We start from the raw sequence: 18,728 nt of genomic DNA on the forward strand, positions 1-18,728 counted from the left end.
GACTGGCACCGGGATTAAAATGAGTGGCACTTGGATTAAAATAGCTGGCGCAAGGATTAAATCAGTTGGCACGCGGATTAATTCGGATGGCGCTGGGATTAAATGTGGTGGCGCCTGGATTAAATTTCTGGCCCTTGGATTAAAAATGCTGGCGCTCAGATTAAACTGGCTGGCACCTGGATTATTTTCGGTGGCGCTTGGATTAAATTGAGCGGGAAAACCTGTAGAGTGTACTAGAATATTTTACCTAAACTACAACCTAAACAAAATTAAACGCTATGCATATTTCTGTGGAGACACGAATGATGGCTCAGAGGCTAATCTGTAGATCTTGAGCATCATCTGCGCAATTGTGTGACTATAACCACTCGAGCGTCGTGGAGAAAAAAGAAGAAAAAAATGTTAAGCAGCTGGACCGCTAAGATGAAGCCATGTTGTGAGGCAACAACAACAACAACAAGATAGAGAAACAACCAATAACTTCGAATGGTAAGTATAGCTGAACATAGAGAGCGAACAAGAGCTACATGTCACATCAACATGAAAGCAAAGCCAACGCATAGAATAAAGAGGCCAACGTAAGAACGTGGTAGCCTTGTAGAAGCGTGGTAAGCTCAAGTTGGCAAACGTCAACTTGACCAAACTTGACCATGTGCATGCAGACGACAGATACGAAACTGCACACACAAATAAAGGTGTTATATATGGTGTACATTCTGACTTAACATGACGTTGTCAGTAAATCTAAAAAAATTAACTCATTTATTAGAAACCTATTTGAACTAGAAATTCTTATTTGTTATTAAAACGCGCACCAAAATATAAGTCCACGTGAGACAACATGGCTGCGTCCACATCATCGCTGATGCAGTAACAGCAGTTCAGTTAGTTACTGTTATCGACGCTGTTTGTGAGACGGGAGAGATGCCAGACCGCAGGAAAGGTACCTCAAGAGGTTCAAGCGCTTCAGGTACCAGAATGTCGACTACAAACTCTGCTATCAGCAAAAACAAATGTGACGGCGGCTTGTTGATGCGTAATTTGACGTGTCGGCTACGACATCCCTTCATGTCTGCGATTTGCATTTGCGTTTCTGTTTTGGTAACATCGGCGTGGCTTGCGATTGAAAGCGTGAAATGCGAAGTTTCACAATGCGTTGGCCGATCAGCAATCGGGTGACGTAGCAGGAGTATTTTAGCGTTTACCGGGAGATATTCCAATGCTACGGAACGTGCCGGCTCCTCTTGCATGACCGAAAGTAAAAACGCCTCGACCGCAAGTTTCGAGTTTACGTGTACATTAGTGGCACTCTGAGGGAGCGTTTTAATGTAAAATGAGCACATCTAACTGCAGTTAAGAATTCGCCTGTGTTTATTATAGTAATAAACGCACTGGACTTTCGGTCGGTGCAATTGTATCACTGCTATTCGCGATAAGCAGTCAAAGTGCTACGTGGATCACTCTGATACCCTCTGGGATCGAGCACAGACGTTCACACTTCTGTATAGAGTGCTCGAGCGCGTTACAAGGAAACGATATTAACACCGAAGCTGCCAAGCTCACGTTAACAGGCTGAATACTGTGTTGCGCAGGCGACCTTGTGGGTTCCACTGCCCATAAACATTTTTTCTAAAACCGGCCAGCAGCGCACAGTTGTCAATTCTTCTGCATCTTGGTGCTCTAGACGGAAGTGTGGAGGATTGTGCAAGTGTTGCCACGGTGTGTAGGCCGCTGTGATGCACGGCTCTGTTAAGAGTGTCTTTGAAGCAACCCATAGCAGTGCTTCAGGTTCGACCACTGTTTGCACTGGCAGAAGGATGTAGCCAGAGTTGTACAGAATTCTACAGCTACTATGTAAAGCTGTTCAACACATTGAAAATTTTGTTTTTCAGATGAACAAAAGACTTCATTAGGCAATTAATGCATTGCTGTGTATACTTGCTGACACTGCCTGTCCACAGATGAATAAAATGGACAGCAAAAGCCATGGTCAGGTGGTCTAGTGCAAGCATGTGTAAGATCTATCAATATTTCGTCCAGTTACGCTTCGAGGTGCAAGGTGCACTTGTTCTTGCAGTTTAAACCAGTGTCATTAAAGACAAGACCAGTTGATCTGTGATACAGTATTGTTACTTTCCTTTCCATAAACCAGCCGTTCAATGAACTTGTTACTGATTGTGCAGTGAGCTTCAAGTGCTCGTATATTATTTCTTGGTTTACATTTCTGTAACTTTAAACTTTTCGTACAGGTATATAGCTGAGTTATGCATATACGCCTTGCATAAAGGGTATTTCATGAATATTTTCACTGACTGTAAAACAAATTGTACAACTTTAATCAAAAGTATGCTCAACAGGGGCTCTTGGAAAAAGATCTGAATGTCTTGGCCACTGAAACTAACAACTTATGAGTTGTTATGAGTTATCGATTGAAACTGACTAATGCACTGTGATGTTTCCAATGCTAAGTCTGAACTGCAGTCATCAGTATAGTGCTTACATGCCAAGGCATCCAGTATTATTTTTGTCCAGAACCTTTGGTCTGCATATATTTGATCATGAGTTAACTCTGAATTGGGCTATGATGTGCAAAATGATGTGCACAAAAATAAATAAATAAATAGATACATTTTATTCACCTTTTTGGGAAATAATCTAGAAGTTGGAGCTTTTCACTCTTTGATCATTGTTGCTCTTCACTATATTTATATTTGGATGAAATTGGAAATGTTGGCAATTATTGTACCCCCATGCATCATCTTCACAAACAATAAATTGTTCAATGATCAAAGGATGATGGCATGGTATGATGTCAAATGATACTCTTAATTTGTGCTGTTCACGGGGATAACACCAAGGTTGACAGATTTAATCCACGTTGATAACTTGTGTCTTGCAAGAAAACGTTGTCAAGAGTATGTTTTGGCTCCACATATGCAGCAATCGCTGTGCATGGACACAGAATAAATGTTGTCTTTTAAAGTGAATAGCTTTGCCTCTTTCACCCATTTTCATTGTTGGTGATTGGTGGGTAGACTTTCGATAAGGCACCGGTGCAGTGTGTGCCCACTCTGGTGCAGTGGAGTGGTGAGGCGCATTAGTCACCGAACGCCAACTTTTTCGCTCTTTGGCACGGACGGACTATATTGTGTGTGAGCTTTGACATGTCTGCAGGTTTAGATGTGTTAGTGGAACGCTTGGCAAAAAAATGTTTTCTCGCTTGCTAGTTCGCTCGCTCAGGATATCTGCTTACATTGACAGTCATCGTCGTTAGTTTCTGAACAATTTTTATGTTAGTGAAGATTGCGCATTTACAGGTGAGTCCAGGTACTGAAACATATCTTTAAAGTTGTAGAAACTCTACCACATGTTTTTCTCAGCATGTGAAAGGACGGCGCTTAGCAATTGTGAATGTTGGGGAAATGCTTGTGAGATATCCTCATGTGATACTAAAGGTGGATCAAAATTTTGTACCTTGGTGTTATCAACATTGCAGTCACGTCATGACACAGAGTGTAATTCATGTCGCAGTAAGAATAGAAAGGCTGGCACTTCTCAGATGTTTCTTCTGACTCCGCTTGCATGTGGCGATCACAGCTGTTGCAGAAATGGGGTGAGCCAAAGGAGAAACTGGGCTAGTTAGTGTTCGAGCATCTTGTAATGCTGTAATTGAGTAAAACTAATAGCCACGATATGACTTCAGTTTGGTACCGAAACAGAAGAAAAAAAATGCCACCATTATGATTGATTAGCTGGAAATGGTGCAGAACCCGTAACGCTGAGAACCAGTGCTGTGCCTTGGCGTGACCTCCGAGACCAGGCAGCGCCAACAGCGTGCTGAATATCTCGAAGGCCATGGTCGGGGGTTCACATTGTACCTGCTACACACGTTGTCTGCTTAGGCGCTATCTAAAGGCTGTTTATAAGAAAATTGGTCAGTTACCAGACCTGGTAGCTTTGCCAAGATTGCTTCGATAGCATACGCCACTTATTTATAATGTACCGGAGCACATCGGCACCAGCTCTGTGCCAGCGAGTGTGTGGAAGAAGACGTTGACGATCGTGTGGTTCGCGCTAGGTCGGTTTTCAACGAGCCAGCTTGTTTAACCGCTTCATCTAGTCTACCTGCAAAATACTCTTGTTGCAATAACCATTTTATCCAGTTAAATTTTGCTGCAGTCGACATTTATAGAATCACTGGCAGAAAATTTATTGTCTCGTTTTTTATTCCTTTACTGGATAGCTTTCAACCCAGTGATTGCACTCTCGATTCCTCGAGAGTGCAAGAAAAATAATGACTCGTGTTACCTTTCAATGCAACCAGTTCGAAATGTGTGCCAAGTGCAGCATGGCGTTGGATGTGTAAAAGGAGACTATTGCTGTCACTGAAACCTTATGTCACAGAATTGTGGTACCAGACACCAATGATGTGTGCACACACGCTATTACCGTGCTGCCGAAAGTCTAGTGCATTCAAGCACTCAAAGTGACAAGAGGCGGAGAGTGCTTTCCCCTGATTTGGGAGCTTTTCACTGCACGGTGATTGTGTGGCCTTCAGTTAACTGCAGCACCGGTTGACGAACAGTGGCACTCTTGAGTTGTTTGTGACGTCACATGACCGCCACTGCCACTTTGTGACATTAATGCCGTTGGATCTGGTTATAATGAAGTCGGATCTGAAACGAAAATACCTTTCTTAAATTCTATATTCATTATAAGCATACGTTTGCTACACAGTGATATCAGTGAGAAAAGTTTTATATTTACTTCGTTATATCCGATAATTCGTTATATCAGTGTTCATTATACTGAGGCTTAACTGTAGTCTCCCCTTTAACGTGCCTTGCTAAGCCATGCTACACTGAAGCCACGCTACACTTGGCTCGGTGGAGCGGGTTGTATAAGAGGTGTTGCAATTGAATATTTGAGGTGCTCTTGAGGTACAGTAGTTATGGAGTTGACAGCTACCAAAAAAAGTTTTGAAAAAGAAGCGATACACAAAATGCTCGTGTCAGTACTCTTTAAATGACAGGACACCTCAGTGTTGCATTCATTCATTCATTTGCTTTATTTATTACAGTACTGTCAGCTGCCTCTTGACAGCCGAGGCAGGAGTGTTAACGCAAAGTATAAATTTCCACAATCAGGTCGCTGCGAAGCCACAAGACATAACAAAGGGTAACATGCACACATGCACAGTTTGCCATGTGAAAAGAAAATATGATAGCGTCATGTAAGGTTCTCGACACGTGCTTTACTGTTATTATAAAATCATGTCGCTCAGAACTAATGCGGGGGAAAAAAAATAAGGCATTTGTAACGTGTCGCGAGTGTACAGTGTAATATAACAAAAATTATGCTAAGCAAACGCACAAATCTGCAGTATTGGAGGTGATTGTGCAATACAGACAAAAATGCTTCCATGGTAGGTGTGTTCATATCGTCTGGCAGTGCATTCCGCTTGGCCACTGTTATAAGAAAAAAAATGAAAATCGGTATTCTTTTGTTTGGGCAATAGAATGGTTGTGTTGTGTTTTGATCTCTTTCCAGACTTGTTAGATTCCATGCGAGCGCCGAATTGAAGCTTTTGCTGACTGTTGTCAGTGTTAAGTATCATTTCCAAGCTGTGTAATTTTCGCCATGACTTCTAAGCACGAGGTTGCAGGATCAAATCCCGGCCACGGCGGCCGCATTTCAGTGGGGGCGAAATGCAGAAAACACCCATGTACTTAGATTTAGGTACACGTTAAAGAAGCCCAGGTGGTCCAAATTAATCCGGAGTCCCCCACTACGGTGTGCCTCATAATCAGATGGTGGTTTTGGCATGTGAAAACATCATAATCTTTTTTTTCTTTTTTTAGTGTAGGGAGATCAGATTGATTTCTTAGATTGGTCACAGATATTTACTGGTGGCAGGAGCCATATATGAAATGAGCTTTATTTAGCGTGCTTTCCAGGCGAGCAATATTCATTTGTGAGTCGGGGGTTTCACGCGATGTCAGCATATTTGAGCATGGGTTACAGGATGCGGGGTTACTAAGGACGTATATGCCACCAATTTCATTTGGTAGTGCATTGTTTTAGGCAGTGCTTCAGTAGCCAGAGTCATTTTAGTGCAGCAAAAGTTATATTTTTAAATGTGATAGTCATATTTCATTGCACTTGAGACAGTTGCACCAGGATGCTTATGTTGTTATGCCCCTTTAATTGAGGCATTGCTAATTACATAAGCATGCACCAGTGGGTTTTTCTTTCGTGTGAGCGTCATGTGGGGCAGATTTCGAAACGTTAAGACTCATTTGGCCATGTTTGGCACCAATTGCTAATTACTTGTAAAGATTATGGTATGGTATGCATACCTGCCAACCTGTGAAGTTTAAAATTTGTACAAGTCTATTGACACAACATTAAAGCAAGAGAGGGTAAGGGAGTGGGGTTGCATGCATTTTGAAAATGCTTGCCCTTAGCACATGTCTTTTCAGGAATACATGTGCACTTTATTGAAGGTGATTTAATTTTTTAGCTTAAAGATGCCGCTCATAAGCAGCAACAAACTTGGCGCAACAAATAGTGACAAGCAGCACATTGCTTTCAGATTACCGTGACTTTTTCAGCAACTGCTTCAGAAACTTGTCTGCCATGTAATTAATTTTAGAGGGGTACTAGCTTGAAGCAAGCGTCCCTCTTGTGTCCTTTTACCATAAGAACACTTCTAACAAAACGTTTCCGCAACGACCAGCGAAACCGTTCTACAAACAGAACTGTTTTTTTTTTTCATAAAACTCGATGCAGAATCGTAAAATGAGCGAAATTCGTAAACTTTATCAAAAATTTGGGAAACTTGGCAGATGCGGTTATTGTGTGCAGTCATGGTAGCGAGCACGATAGTGCACTCGTGGTGTGGCAGTCGTGGCGTGACATGGAGTGGCGCCCGTGTGTTTGCGCAGCCGAGACCGGCGGCCATCAGCGCTCTTCCATGGCAGGCGGCGGAGACAGTGCAGAGCAGCAGGTGTGCCTGGTGCACCTCGACCTCGGCGTCGGCGGAGCCGAGCGGCTGATGGTGGACGTGGGCCTGGCACTGCGGTCCAAAGGAAACCCCGTCCACATTGTGACCACGCACCACGACCCGAACCACTGCTTTCCCGAGACGCTCGGTGACCAGTTCAAGGTTGTCGTCACTCTTTGGGTGCTCTGCGTTTAGGGCATTTCTGCACGCTGCGTGCTGGAAGGGGCTTTTTTCCAAAGTGCCGCAAATTTCATTTCCAAGTAACGCATTCATCGTCATCATCATCATCAGCCTATATTTTATGTCCACTGCAGGACGACGGCCTCTCCCTGTGATCTCCTATTACCCCTGTCTTGCGCTAGCTGATTCCAACTTGCGCCTGCAAATTTCCTAACTTCAACACCCCACCTAGCTTTCTGCCGTCCTCGACTGCGCTTCCCTTCTCTTGGTATCTATTTTGTAACTCTAACGGTCCACCGGTTATCCGTCCTACGCAATACATGGCCTGCCCAGATTGGAATATCTGCTATGCCCGTTTGCTCTCTGATCCACACCACACCCTTCCTGTCTCTTAATGTTAGTAACACATTAGCTGGCTTTAAACTCAATTGCTATTCATTGGCACTGTACTGCTGAATGTTTTACAAGTTTCGTAATCTCGATATAGAACAAAAATTAAGACATGCTTATTTATAATTTCATTAGGGCGATTAGTGCTCCTCAGGCAATGTGGCCTCTACGTTGCCAATGTCACTGTCACTTGAATACACCTCGTAATCAACATCAAAGTCCTCTGAATAAGTGTTCATAATAAGTTCTCGAATCACTGCATAATTTTTTTTAAATGTGCGGGCTTTTTGCACTGCTCCGCCATGTTGAGAAATGAGAGAGACGAGCAACGCTGACAGTCTACAAGCTTTGTCGTGCCATCTGTCGTACAAGAACAAAATCTGGTGTGCAATTTTAGTTTAACCAGCTTCAATGTAAGGTGGTATGACTAGTCTTCAGATGTTTCACATTCGCGAATTCATCTGGAGAAAGGCGGGGAATTTGTGGAAAGTGTGACACAGCTTTATTCGAGCACGCCCAGCGGTGTGCATCGCCACGCAGACAACCGCATTCGGGCACTGCACTTAAAGGCTTAAACCCAGACACCACTGAAGTACATGGAACTGCTGGCCGGAACAATGTTTCTATCTCCGCAGGCATTCTTGTGTGGCAACATTTATTGTTTTTTTTACTTGCATTAGATAGCACTGTCAAACTTCTTTATAAAAAGTCATATCTGGAACGAAAATAGCTTCGTTCTTTATAAAATTCATTTGCAAGCGTGTATTTGTCACATGCTTATATTGGTGAGAAACATTCTAGATGTACTTTGATATATCTGATAATTCTTTGTTTTCTTTGTTATATCAAAATTATTGTATCCGTGTTGTCAAGGTTAATTTTCTGTAATATGAATTTATCAATCAGTATATAATGAATGCATTCCAAAAGTTTTTTTTAAGTTTGTTGTAGGTGAGTGTGGGTATGTTGAATTACCGGACGTATTGAACTGCGATTTTCAGCACACAAGCCTGTTTGTTATAACAAGCTTCAACTGTATTTCGGCTACCAGCAGTTGTTCCTGTGCCTCTTGCAGCAGAGGGGTCCAGTCTTTCTAAGGCATAGGGGAAAGGAAAATGGGATGTTGCTACGACTTAGAGTGTTAGGGAAATGGAGTGCATTGTGCCCATTCCCAGCAAGTGCGTAGCGTGTTGGCGTACTGACAAGTATTAAAATGGCGGATCTCTAAAAGAAGCCAAATGCAGGCCTAGTGGCACCTGTCAAGTTCCTTTCCTTAACTAGCAACAATGGTTTAAGCTGGTATGGGTGCATGGCTTGTGGTGCAAGGCGTAAAGCTTTCGACAGTTACTTAACCAGAGGGAGCTGTGGTGCTACGATCGTTCAGATATCACGAGAATGATGGTTAGTACATGGATTCGTCTGATCTTCATGCTTGTGGCTTAAAAGGACGCTTAAAAGTACCGTCTGAAGTGAACCGAAGTAACACTGAGTATTCAGAGGCATCAGTTGACCTGCAGCTCAATTTCTGCAGATGTCTTTTCTTGCCACTGTACCAGACAGAACCGGTTAAAAAAAAATTCGCATCCACAAATGTGGAACACCGTGACTGCAGGAGTTGGGCAAGTCGATGTATAAAACACAAGTGCAAAGTTAAGCTAGCTTTTGAGTGACATTCTGAAAAAAAATGAACAATGCAACAACAGGGCTAATGAAAAACAAAACAACAGAGGCACTAGCTATGAACTGCTGGATTACTCACAGGATGGACTTATGTACATACATGGTGGAAGGATATCAGATCATAAAGAACGAAAGAAGAGCCAGCCAGCAGTAGTCGTGAAAAGCCAAGTGCAGTTTATCGGATGGATAAAAGTACCAAGAAAACTAGGAAAACAGACAACAGTCTTAGACAGCTGCCAAGCAAAAAAAACAACAGCAACAAACATAAGTAAATGTGACAGTGATAACAAGGATATGGCAGGTGACAAGACTTGGGACAGAAAAAAAAAAATCTAGCTGGCGAAATATGTAATCTTCTTGTCCAATAGTACTAATAAAACTGAAGGTGTGCTGACGCACGCAGAAGCTCTTTTTTGACGGTGTACGCCTCCTCCACAGTATTTGCTTAGTGCACAGGCCCGATCAAACAGATGTGAACATCCACACATGTTCCAAGGCCAAAGCACTGCTCAGTGTTCCTTTTAATGAGTTTGTATGTTCACGCAATCTCTCACTTGGACACCTTCCGGTTTGACCTACGTTTGCTACCCAATGCTGGATGAACTGCCGTACTTCCTGCTTCTGTAGACATTGGCACCAAAGCTGCCTCTAGTAAGTTTCGTAGGAGTCGCTATTGGTGGGAGAAATTTGTGAGCGTGAAGTGTGTAGTCGCAGCGTGCATTAGTGACTGGCCGTCTTCCAGGTGGTGGTGGTGGGTGACTGGCTGCCCCGGTCGATACTGGGACGTTTCTATGCTCTGTGCTCGTACTTGCGTATGATGGTGGCTGCCCTCTACGTGGTTTGGTTCAGCGACATTCAGCCCGACGTCATCATATGTGACCAGGTGAGGACTGCACAATCAAATTCTATAGCAGTTATGGCTGAACAGAATGAAAAGAGAATGGTAACGACGCTTCTTATGCTTAATTTATTGGGCTGCAAGTTGCTCTGGAACTCACTCTGGCAGGTGTTTTGTGAATTAGTCACGTCTGCTCACATGTACAAGTGAATGTGAAGATATAATAACGCCAGTCATTGTGAAAAAAAAAATTTTTTTTTTGCATTTATTTCTCCCATTCTCTTTGAATGTATGCTTCAGTGCTATTGTGGTCGGGCACATAGCATAATGGATGACAGGAAATAATAGTTCGGTCAAGTTGCTCTGAACATGCTATTTGTTCTAGCTCAACAGCGACTATCCAAAGTCTCCACATTCCTGTGTGTCATCTGCATGTTGGTCTTTTGCCTGGTTACGCACCTGTATGTCTTGCACTTGTTAAACATTCTGTATTTGGTAGATGGCTTGGCCATTAATTTAAGCAAGAAATTTTTGCAGGTGATGTGAACCATGTGTCATCCAAGTTCTTGTACAGTTTTACATGTCTGTCTATGGTCAGCAGAGTGCACCATTAAATTCTACAAATTGGACACCTGCATCAGATCTGCCAAAATTCGTTTTTGCTTGACTCCAAGCCATCTCACCAACTTCTTGCAGTGTCGTGAGAGCTACTGGAAAAGAGGACTGAAACAAAGGCTCTTCCTTTGTCCAGCTCTGATCGCTGTCTGTGCAACACGGACTGTATGGAAGGTTCACGGAAGATCACCTGTGCACGGTGGGCAAGCCCTCCTCTTGTCTCTGGCACACACAGCTGGCTCTTGTTGCTGATTGGCTAGCACGAGCCTTAGCCTTCACTGCACTGCGTGGAGTTGATGAGACAGAGTATGGTGACTTGTCGCGATGGCTCAGTGGCTATAGCACACCGCTGCTGACAGAAGGTCGCAGGTTCGATTCTCAGCCGTGGTGGCTTCATTAGGATGGGGATGGAATGCAAAATGCTTGTGTGTCATCCTTTCAGTGCACGTCAAAGAACCCCCAGTCGTCAAAATTAGTCTGCAGTCCTCTACTATGGCGTGCCTCATGAACCCACTGTGAAGTTCCGGGCCATTAAACTCCGCAATTTAATTTGATTACTTTAAGGGAGTGTAGTGCATAATGGACCTTTGTGGATAACACTTAGTGCACAATAGTCGTAAAAGATACAAACTGATTATTCTAACTGTAGCAGTTTGCATGGCAGGCAGTTGAGTGCGATTAAGTGTCACCGTTAGGTTGGCTGCAGCAACCGTAACTTGAAACGTTGCTGCTTCAGCTCAGTAAATGTGGCCAGTCTCTTCGCTGGCAGGCTTGCACACTAAGGAATGAGCAAGGTGCACCACGATAACACTTAAAGATTGTGTCTAGGAATCACACATTCATTGATGCATGTGCATTTATTTAGTTCACACGACATGATTCGTCCTACTTTAAGCCATGGAGGAAGGACTAGGAGAGAGCATTACATGACAATTTTGAAGCCTAGTGATAAAAAATATGAAGAAAAAGCTGATGGGAAATAGGCCCAAACCATGTGATAGGTAAGCGGTCATTTCTAACTGCCGATCATGCAGAGAGTACCTTGGAGAGTGAGTGGTAAGGGCAGATTGTGACGAGGGCATCACCAAGAGCTACCATGAACCAAACACTGCCTTGAAAGGTCTGGCAATCATGTAGGGCTGATTTCGCGAGAGCCAACTTGCAGGTGGGCCCCGGTGAGCTGGAGGGGCACCATACGAGGAGGTTGCCTTGCAGAGGCTAGCTTCCTGACTGCATGCTCCGTCCTAGAGTTTTTTTCTTTTTAGTACTTTAAGCACAATTCCCAAGTTTCCTTTGTAGCTTCTCGCTAATCGCAGATAGACCAGTTTTTACTTTTCATGAATCTTCCTCTACTTTTCGAAAAAGTCCCGTGTTCAGTCCCTGGATCAAGGGGAATATTTCTTCAACCGTAAAGCTTTCTGCAGGGAGGAAGGAAAGAACTAGGAGGGACCATTGGCACAACACAGTTGAAGCCAAGTGAGTCAGCTCAACATGTGACTATGTTGTGGTGACTTTTAGCATCCTGCACTGCCGCACTCGGCGCACGCTCTTCCGAAAATACAACGGGTGAGACAGCAAAGTGTGGCTTCCACGTTGCAAAAGTGATGATAAATGTACAGTCTGTTTCACACTTAGGGGAAATCTCGGAGCGCATTGCATCGCGATGCGGCGAGCGCTGGAGTCGGGTGCCGGAAACAGCTCGCGCAGGCGCAGGCGGTCGAGGCGCGTTATCTTAAACCGGGGGGGGGGGGGGCGACTGCTACGGCGGCGCGCGCTGGCCGCATCGGCGGGAAGCGTGCTACATGTCAAGGGCAGTTCATCGTTACTGTGGGCACTGAGCCGGTAATGTTAACTAAACGTTGTGCGCACATTTTTGTGTCTCCTTGTCGCCACGTATTACGGTCGCACATGCAGTGAAGAAATATGCGTGCACGCACTCAGTACCTCGGCCTTTCGAAAGAACAAAGGAAGCGTGCTGTCAAAAGAAGTGTGTAGAACCCCATTTTTGCCAATGAAGGCTCAGACATTGGCGTCGCACAACGTTTAGTTAACATTATCGGCTCAATGCCCGCAGTAACGATGAACTACCCTTGACAGTAGCACGCTTCCCGATGATGCGGCCAGCGTGCTCCGCCGTAGCAGTCGACACGGTTCAAGATAACGCGCCTCAACCGTGTGCGCCTGCGCGAGCTCGCGAGCTGCTTCCGGCAGCCGACTCCAGCGCTCGCCGCATCGCGATGCAATGCGCTCCGAGATTCCCCCTAAGTGTGAAACAGACTGTACATGTTGCAGTGTAAGTGACTGAAGTTGCGCAACCAGGAGAAAATGGTGCACAGAGCGGTTGGAAAAGCACCCGGACAAGTGTGTGTCGATTAGAACCTACAGTGAACCAAGCACATTGGAACAAGTCCGCCGAGAGTCACGCGTTGTGCCGGCTTTCTGAGAGAGAAAAAGCGAAGGGGATGGCTGCACAGAGAGTTGGCTTGCGACGACTGGCTGCATGACGTAATGCTCCCTCCGAGATTGCTTCCATGGCTTTCGGAGACAACTGTATGAGCTTCGTTTGTAGTTTCATGTTCATGGTACTCTTGGCTGGATGGCCATTTTTCCTCTTTCACCAAGAAAGTCGTGCCTTTCATCTTCCTGCGCAGGTGTCTGTGTGCGTGCCTATTCTCCGGCTGTGTCGCAACGCCCGGGTCGTGTTCTACTGCCACTTCCCTGATCTGATGCTTTCGAAGCCAGGTGGCTTGCTGAAGCGAATCTACCGTTGGCCAATCAACGCACTCGAGCAGTGGAGCACGGGGTTTGCGGATTCTGTGCTCGTCAACAGCCATTTCACTGGTGAGCACCTGCACTGTAGGGCAGTGGATAAGCCACAGTGCATTCGCCAGGAATAGTGCATGTGTCTTAGAAGAACCATGCTATAAAAACAGCTTATCTATGCTTTTATTGCGATAGAAAATATACGGACATAGTGCGGCATCGGCATCAAGTCCTGCTTTTGTGTACCAGCTGTCCCAATTAAATGTTGCCAAGAATTTAAAAGTAATTGAGGGCTTCACATGATCGGCAATCACTGTATGTTGATATGCGTTTTTCAAGGCAGTCATGTATTTGGCAAGTATAATTAATGATGTTGGCTAACTTTTTATTAACTATTTGATAAAGCATTAATGCAAGAGTTGCGTAGGAAGTCGAGAAATGATCAGTAGCAGCGTTTAAGGCATCCTAAGCCTTGTGTGATCATTTTTGCCAAAGGAAAAAAAAATGCATGTCAAATTTTAGAAATGCCACGTGACGACACATTTGCATGCCAGCGATAGCAGTGGTCTGGGCACAAGTTCGCTCAATAAGGAGTTAAATTCTTGACTCACAATATTGATAGTTTTGGATTCTTTGCCATCACTACCACATGACAATGGGCAAAAAGCAGGAAGAATAAGGTCATCTAAGAGGTTTGATTTTTTTAATTAGTAAAAAAAGTTGAAATTTCGCCCGAAAACGAAGCATCAATTACGATAGCAAATTAGTAGACAGCTATACGAAGTAAGCATTGTAGTTTTATCGGCCGTGTAAACTTGTAAACATTCGCTAACTAAATTAACAGGCATGGTGTCATGTGCGCACTAGCAAACATGAACACATCTCACTCTATGACCGTGCACACTTGCTGTCAAAACGCTGCACTGAGAAAGTGCTGCAGGAGCAGCGAGCAAATTGACCTTCATGCTGCCTCTCGCAACGGCTCGAACTAAGCAGTGAGAACACAGCGTGCACGAAGCCATCAGCACTCTGTCCCCATTGCAGATCACTTTCAACATACGCAGCTGTTGGCAGAGTAGAACGTCCCTCCCTCACCTACCCCTGGTGCCTTGTGCGCGACAGAAGATGGTGCACTTCCTCCCCACTTTCCTCCCTTGCGCGCGAGATTGAGCCACCATCGTCTGCTCACCCTCGCATACTTTCACTCGCATATATAGCATACCGCGCAGCGACAATGTTATCGCCCTTAGACTTAATACAGAACATCACGGTGATGACAACGGCAGAAATGTTCCTGGGGTGTTCATATAATGGCTATCGCAATGAAAGGATGTTCCGCACCTGCCGCCTTGGCCATGAATGGCACTGGCTGACACTCCCTGGGCTAATCTGCTGCCTTGGCATGGGCGTTGTATGTGTGCGTTGGTCTGAGTGGGAGTGGACAGTAAACACCCAGCTATCTTATGTATAACTCAGTGCTGATAACGCCGATGGTCTCCTGTTGGTTTCATGTCATGCGCCATTGAGGTGTGACACCTCCAACACCACTAGCGGCGCTTCTTATGTCGCCAGCGTTGCGAGACGCCTGGTAGATGCCGCGGCGCTGTTTCTTCTGCCCAGCAGCAGTTGCTTTGCACGCTGCGCCGTGCCACGTCACATCCACGTACAGTTAAAATACCGTTCAATGAGTTAAAACACAACGCTAAACCCTCCTATTGCTGTTAATGCTTTACCCTTCAGGCAAAACTGCCAGATTTCTTTATTTTCACATTTCAAGTTAGTGTGACTAGCTATCTAATGTCCCTTGAGCTTTTTCCGTTGTCATTGTCTATTTCCATGTATGGTTATGACAATATACAGTAACACCAGGCGGGTGTTTGTGCTGTGGCTTGCAGGGCGGGTGTTCCGAGAAGTGTTCCCCCGGCTGGCCGACGTGCAGCTGCGCGTCCTCTACCCGGCGGCGAGCCTCTCGGCCGTGGAGCGCCCCCTGGAGGGAACTCTGGCGGAACTGGGCATCGACAAGCCCCAGGGTGCTCTCTTCCTCTCGCTGAATCGTTTCGAGCGAAGAAGAACCTTGCCTTGGCATTACGCGCTGTCGGTGAGTGCAGCTTTTAGCACATCAGCACACACTGTGGGGTTGTTTGATTATTCTGAATCAGTTCGTCCTATTCTATGTGATTCATCATGGCCTAATACACGTAATAGTTGTTCCAAACACCTCTAAACTGATACTTGATCAACTCGACAACCGAGCAGGCACTGCCACACAGGCAGCTTGAATGGCCATTGAGTCTGTAATCAGAGCTCTGAGTCGACGGAGTTTCATGGAACCAAATCTCTAAAGCCTTCAAGCCGCAACCACATGCATGCATTTTTTGAGCAGCAAGCAACAGCAACGAGTGACAAGATTGGCCGTTGCAGGGGGCGGCCCATCACCGTCACTTTTCGCGTTGCCGGTTTCTTGCTTGCCGGGAAATTTCGCTAGTCGCCTAGTAGTCCGTGCCGCAGCTTCCGGCGACAGGCACTAGCAACCTGGCAGCACCCAGGCCGCCCGCTTCGATTTGAATTCGCTCTTGCTACTAGCACTCAGACGTGGCAGCAAGGAATAAATGCTCAAATCAGCCTTCACTTAGTCTCATCTCAAACAATTAGAACAAAAAATTAGGGTTATTTCGTCGTTTCTTGCCCTTTTTTTTTCTTTTTAAATGTCAGATGTTTTTTTTTTTTCTTATTTTCCTTTTTTTTCTTCTTTTTAAAGCTGTAGACCTAGGATGCCAGCGAAAGCTGCTGAGTGTTTTAATTTGTACGTGCCAGATTGCACCACAGCATTTAACGCTGGTTAGTACTGGAGGTTGGTGTAATCTCGAGTTTCGGAGACGCATGAAGCAAGAGGCAGACGAAGCATTTGCTCCCTGCTGCCACCTCTTTTCATAGTGACACTATTATCCGTGGGGTTGGAGTGGACGCAAAAATGTGGCTGACTTCGCTTCGTACCGCCGATGTGAAGATATCATCAGCACGGCGTGAAACCGTATTGTTTCATCGCCGACTCTCAAATTCACCGAAATAAATTTTTTTTCTCATTCAGCTGTGCTTTTTTCACATTGCCTGATAATTCTGAAAATTTACAGCCTCTTCCGTGTAAGAAACATTAATCGGCGACTGCAACGAAATTTCAATATTGCCAATTTTACCAACTTCGTTATATCGAGGTTTAACTGTATATAATCAAGTAAAATTAAGGTATTTTGTGAAGATAACGTGTCACGAATATATGCTTAAGTCAATGACCGATATTCTGGACGGCCGATTTTTCGGACATGCCTGATAATTCGGACACCTTCTCGGCACCGCCTCGGTACCCCATAGAGTCAATGTTTATACATCTGAAAAGGTCTGAAACATCCGAAATTTCGGACGCAAAAACCCTTCGCCGTCCAATTTTCCAGACTTTTTGCCATGACTGCAGGTTCGAAACGGCGTTCTTCGGCGAAACTTCGGCGTCCGAGCTTCTTGCTGTTCGGTGCCATGTTTTTCGTTAAAACAATTTGCCGCCGTTAGCAATGGTGCCGACTCCGCCTTTGCAATCCTCGCCAATGGCTTTGAAGCTATAGGAAAGCACGACGCAATGCCTAATGCCGGTTCCCAAGTGTCAGCTTCGCCTCAATACAACAGTGTTACGCGGTGAAGCATACCAAGAGTGGGAAGAGGCAGTTATCATGGGACATATTATGTATTCTTTAATTATACATGCATGCACCCGCCATCGCCTGCCACAGTACGAGCACCGATACACCTAATAAGCGTGCTGGCTTCAGAGCTATTTCGGACGTGCCTGTGGCGATTTGAGCTCCTGGGGGCAGTAAAAGCCATGCATTTGTTTTTTTGGACTGCCCAATTTTTCGGACGTTTTCGCGGGCCCCTAAGGAGTACAAAAAATCGGATGCTGACTGTATTAAATATAGCAAAGGCATTCTGGGGTTGAGAGCAATTTCGTTATAACCAGGTTTGACTGTAGAGTACACCATTACTCAAAGAAATTTTGTAAAATTGTTGCAGAGCTGGCCTCGCGCGAGATTCCGGTGCACCTGATCATGGCCGGCGGCTACGACCCCGAGTGCCGCGAGAATGTCGAGCACTGGGACGAGCTCGCGTCCCTCGCCAAGCAGCTGGGCGTGCAGCAGCGGGTCAGCTTCGTGCGGTCGCCCAGCGAGTCGGCGAAGCTGCTCCTGCTGCACGCGTGCCGTGCCGTGGTCTACACGCCGGCCAACGAGCACTTCGGCATCGTGCCCGTCGAGGCCATGTGCATGCGGCGCGCCGTGGTGGCCTGCAACAGCGGCGGACCCACCGAGACTGTGGTGCACGGCGAGACGGGCCTGCTGTGCGACCCGACGCCCGAGGCATTCGCCGCCGCCCTCGTGCGGTTGGCGCGAGACCGCAGCCTGACGCAGGAGATGGGCGAGCGCGGCCGGGAGCGCGCCGAGGAGCTATTCTCTTGGCAGCGTTTCGTGCGCGAGGTGCACGAGGTGGCCTTCGAGGACAGCAAGGACAAGCATCGGTAACGACCGACCCCCGTGCGTCACACTTCTTGTCCCGGCGTTCTGAGTGTTCATTGGTGTTCTTGAGTAACGGCTGTAACGTGGCAGATAAAACGGCACCGAAGGGCTACTCGATAAAGCAGGGAAATCGCGTCCGCTTTGTAGAAACAGATGTCGTTTCCAACTAAGTGTGGTTTTTTTCGCCCACCATTTGAAAGCCACCTTGACTCTTTCTCCTAATTCTTATTACAGACTGTAACTTGCACTGCAGACCATGGTTGTTTCACAGCATATCAACCGTGGAAATTGACTCAGCAGTCCTGCCTACTTTTTTTGTCTGCATATAACGCTGTTACATTTTCAGTCTAATATGAAGCGTTTGGGTAAGATCAGTGCCTACTAAAATAAGCCTAAGCGAAAGAACAATTTTGTCAAAGTGCAACTTGTGGCTCCTAGTCAGCACTAGTGCACAGTCCTCAAGTCTTCCTGTCCTTTAGGGCCGTTTTATCTCCTTCCATATGATTGTGATACAACCAGCCCAAAACGTTTATTCTTGGTTGTTTAGATACCTTCATAATTGCAGAGTGGTTTTGCTGAGGCCGTATCCTAGATTGGTCACTCTAGATTGACCATCAAATACGGCTTCAGTTCATGGAGCAACCAAATTCAGCAAACAAGAAAGGGCAGGAATGGGGGAAGACAATATGCCTGCCGTAAG

At 45.6% G+C, this 18,728-nt stretch overlaps 1 protein-coding gene across 1 annotated transcript; it reads left to right on the forward strand.

Annotated features, from left to right (window-relative positions):
- The first annotated feature begins 836 nt into the window (after window positions 1-836).
- Window positions 837-18,557, forward strand: LOC119433547 (alpha-1,3/1,6-mannosyltransferase ALG2-like). The gene is given in 7 exon segments (XM_037700796.2): window positions 837-970; window positions 6,948-7,168; window positions 9,999-10,139; window positions 13,361-13,550; window positions 15,368-15,532; window positions 15,535-15,570; window positions 17,532-18,557. Coding segments are annotated over 7 exon segments (1,302 nt in total). The 5' UTR covers window positions 837-924; the 3' UTR covers window positions 18,035-18,557.
- Window positions 18,558-18,728: the final 171 nt, after the last annotated feature.

The sequence above is a fragment of the Dermacentor silvarum genome, chromosome 11, assembly GCF_013339745.2.
Source record: "Dermacentor silvarum isolate Dsil-2018 chromosome 11, BIME_Dsil_1.4, whole genome shotgun sequence".
Lineage (NCBI taxonomy): Eukaryota > Metazoa > Arthropoda > Arachnida > Ixodida > Ixodidae > Dermacentor > Dermacentor silvarum.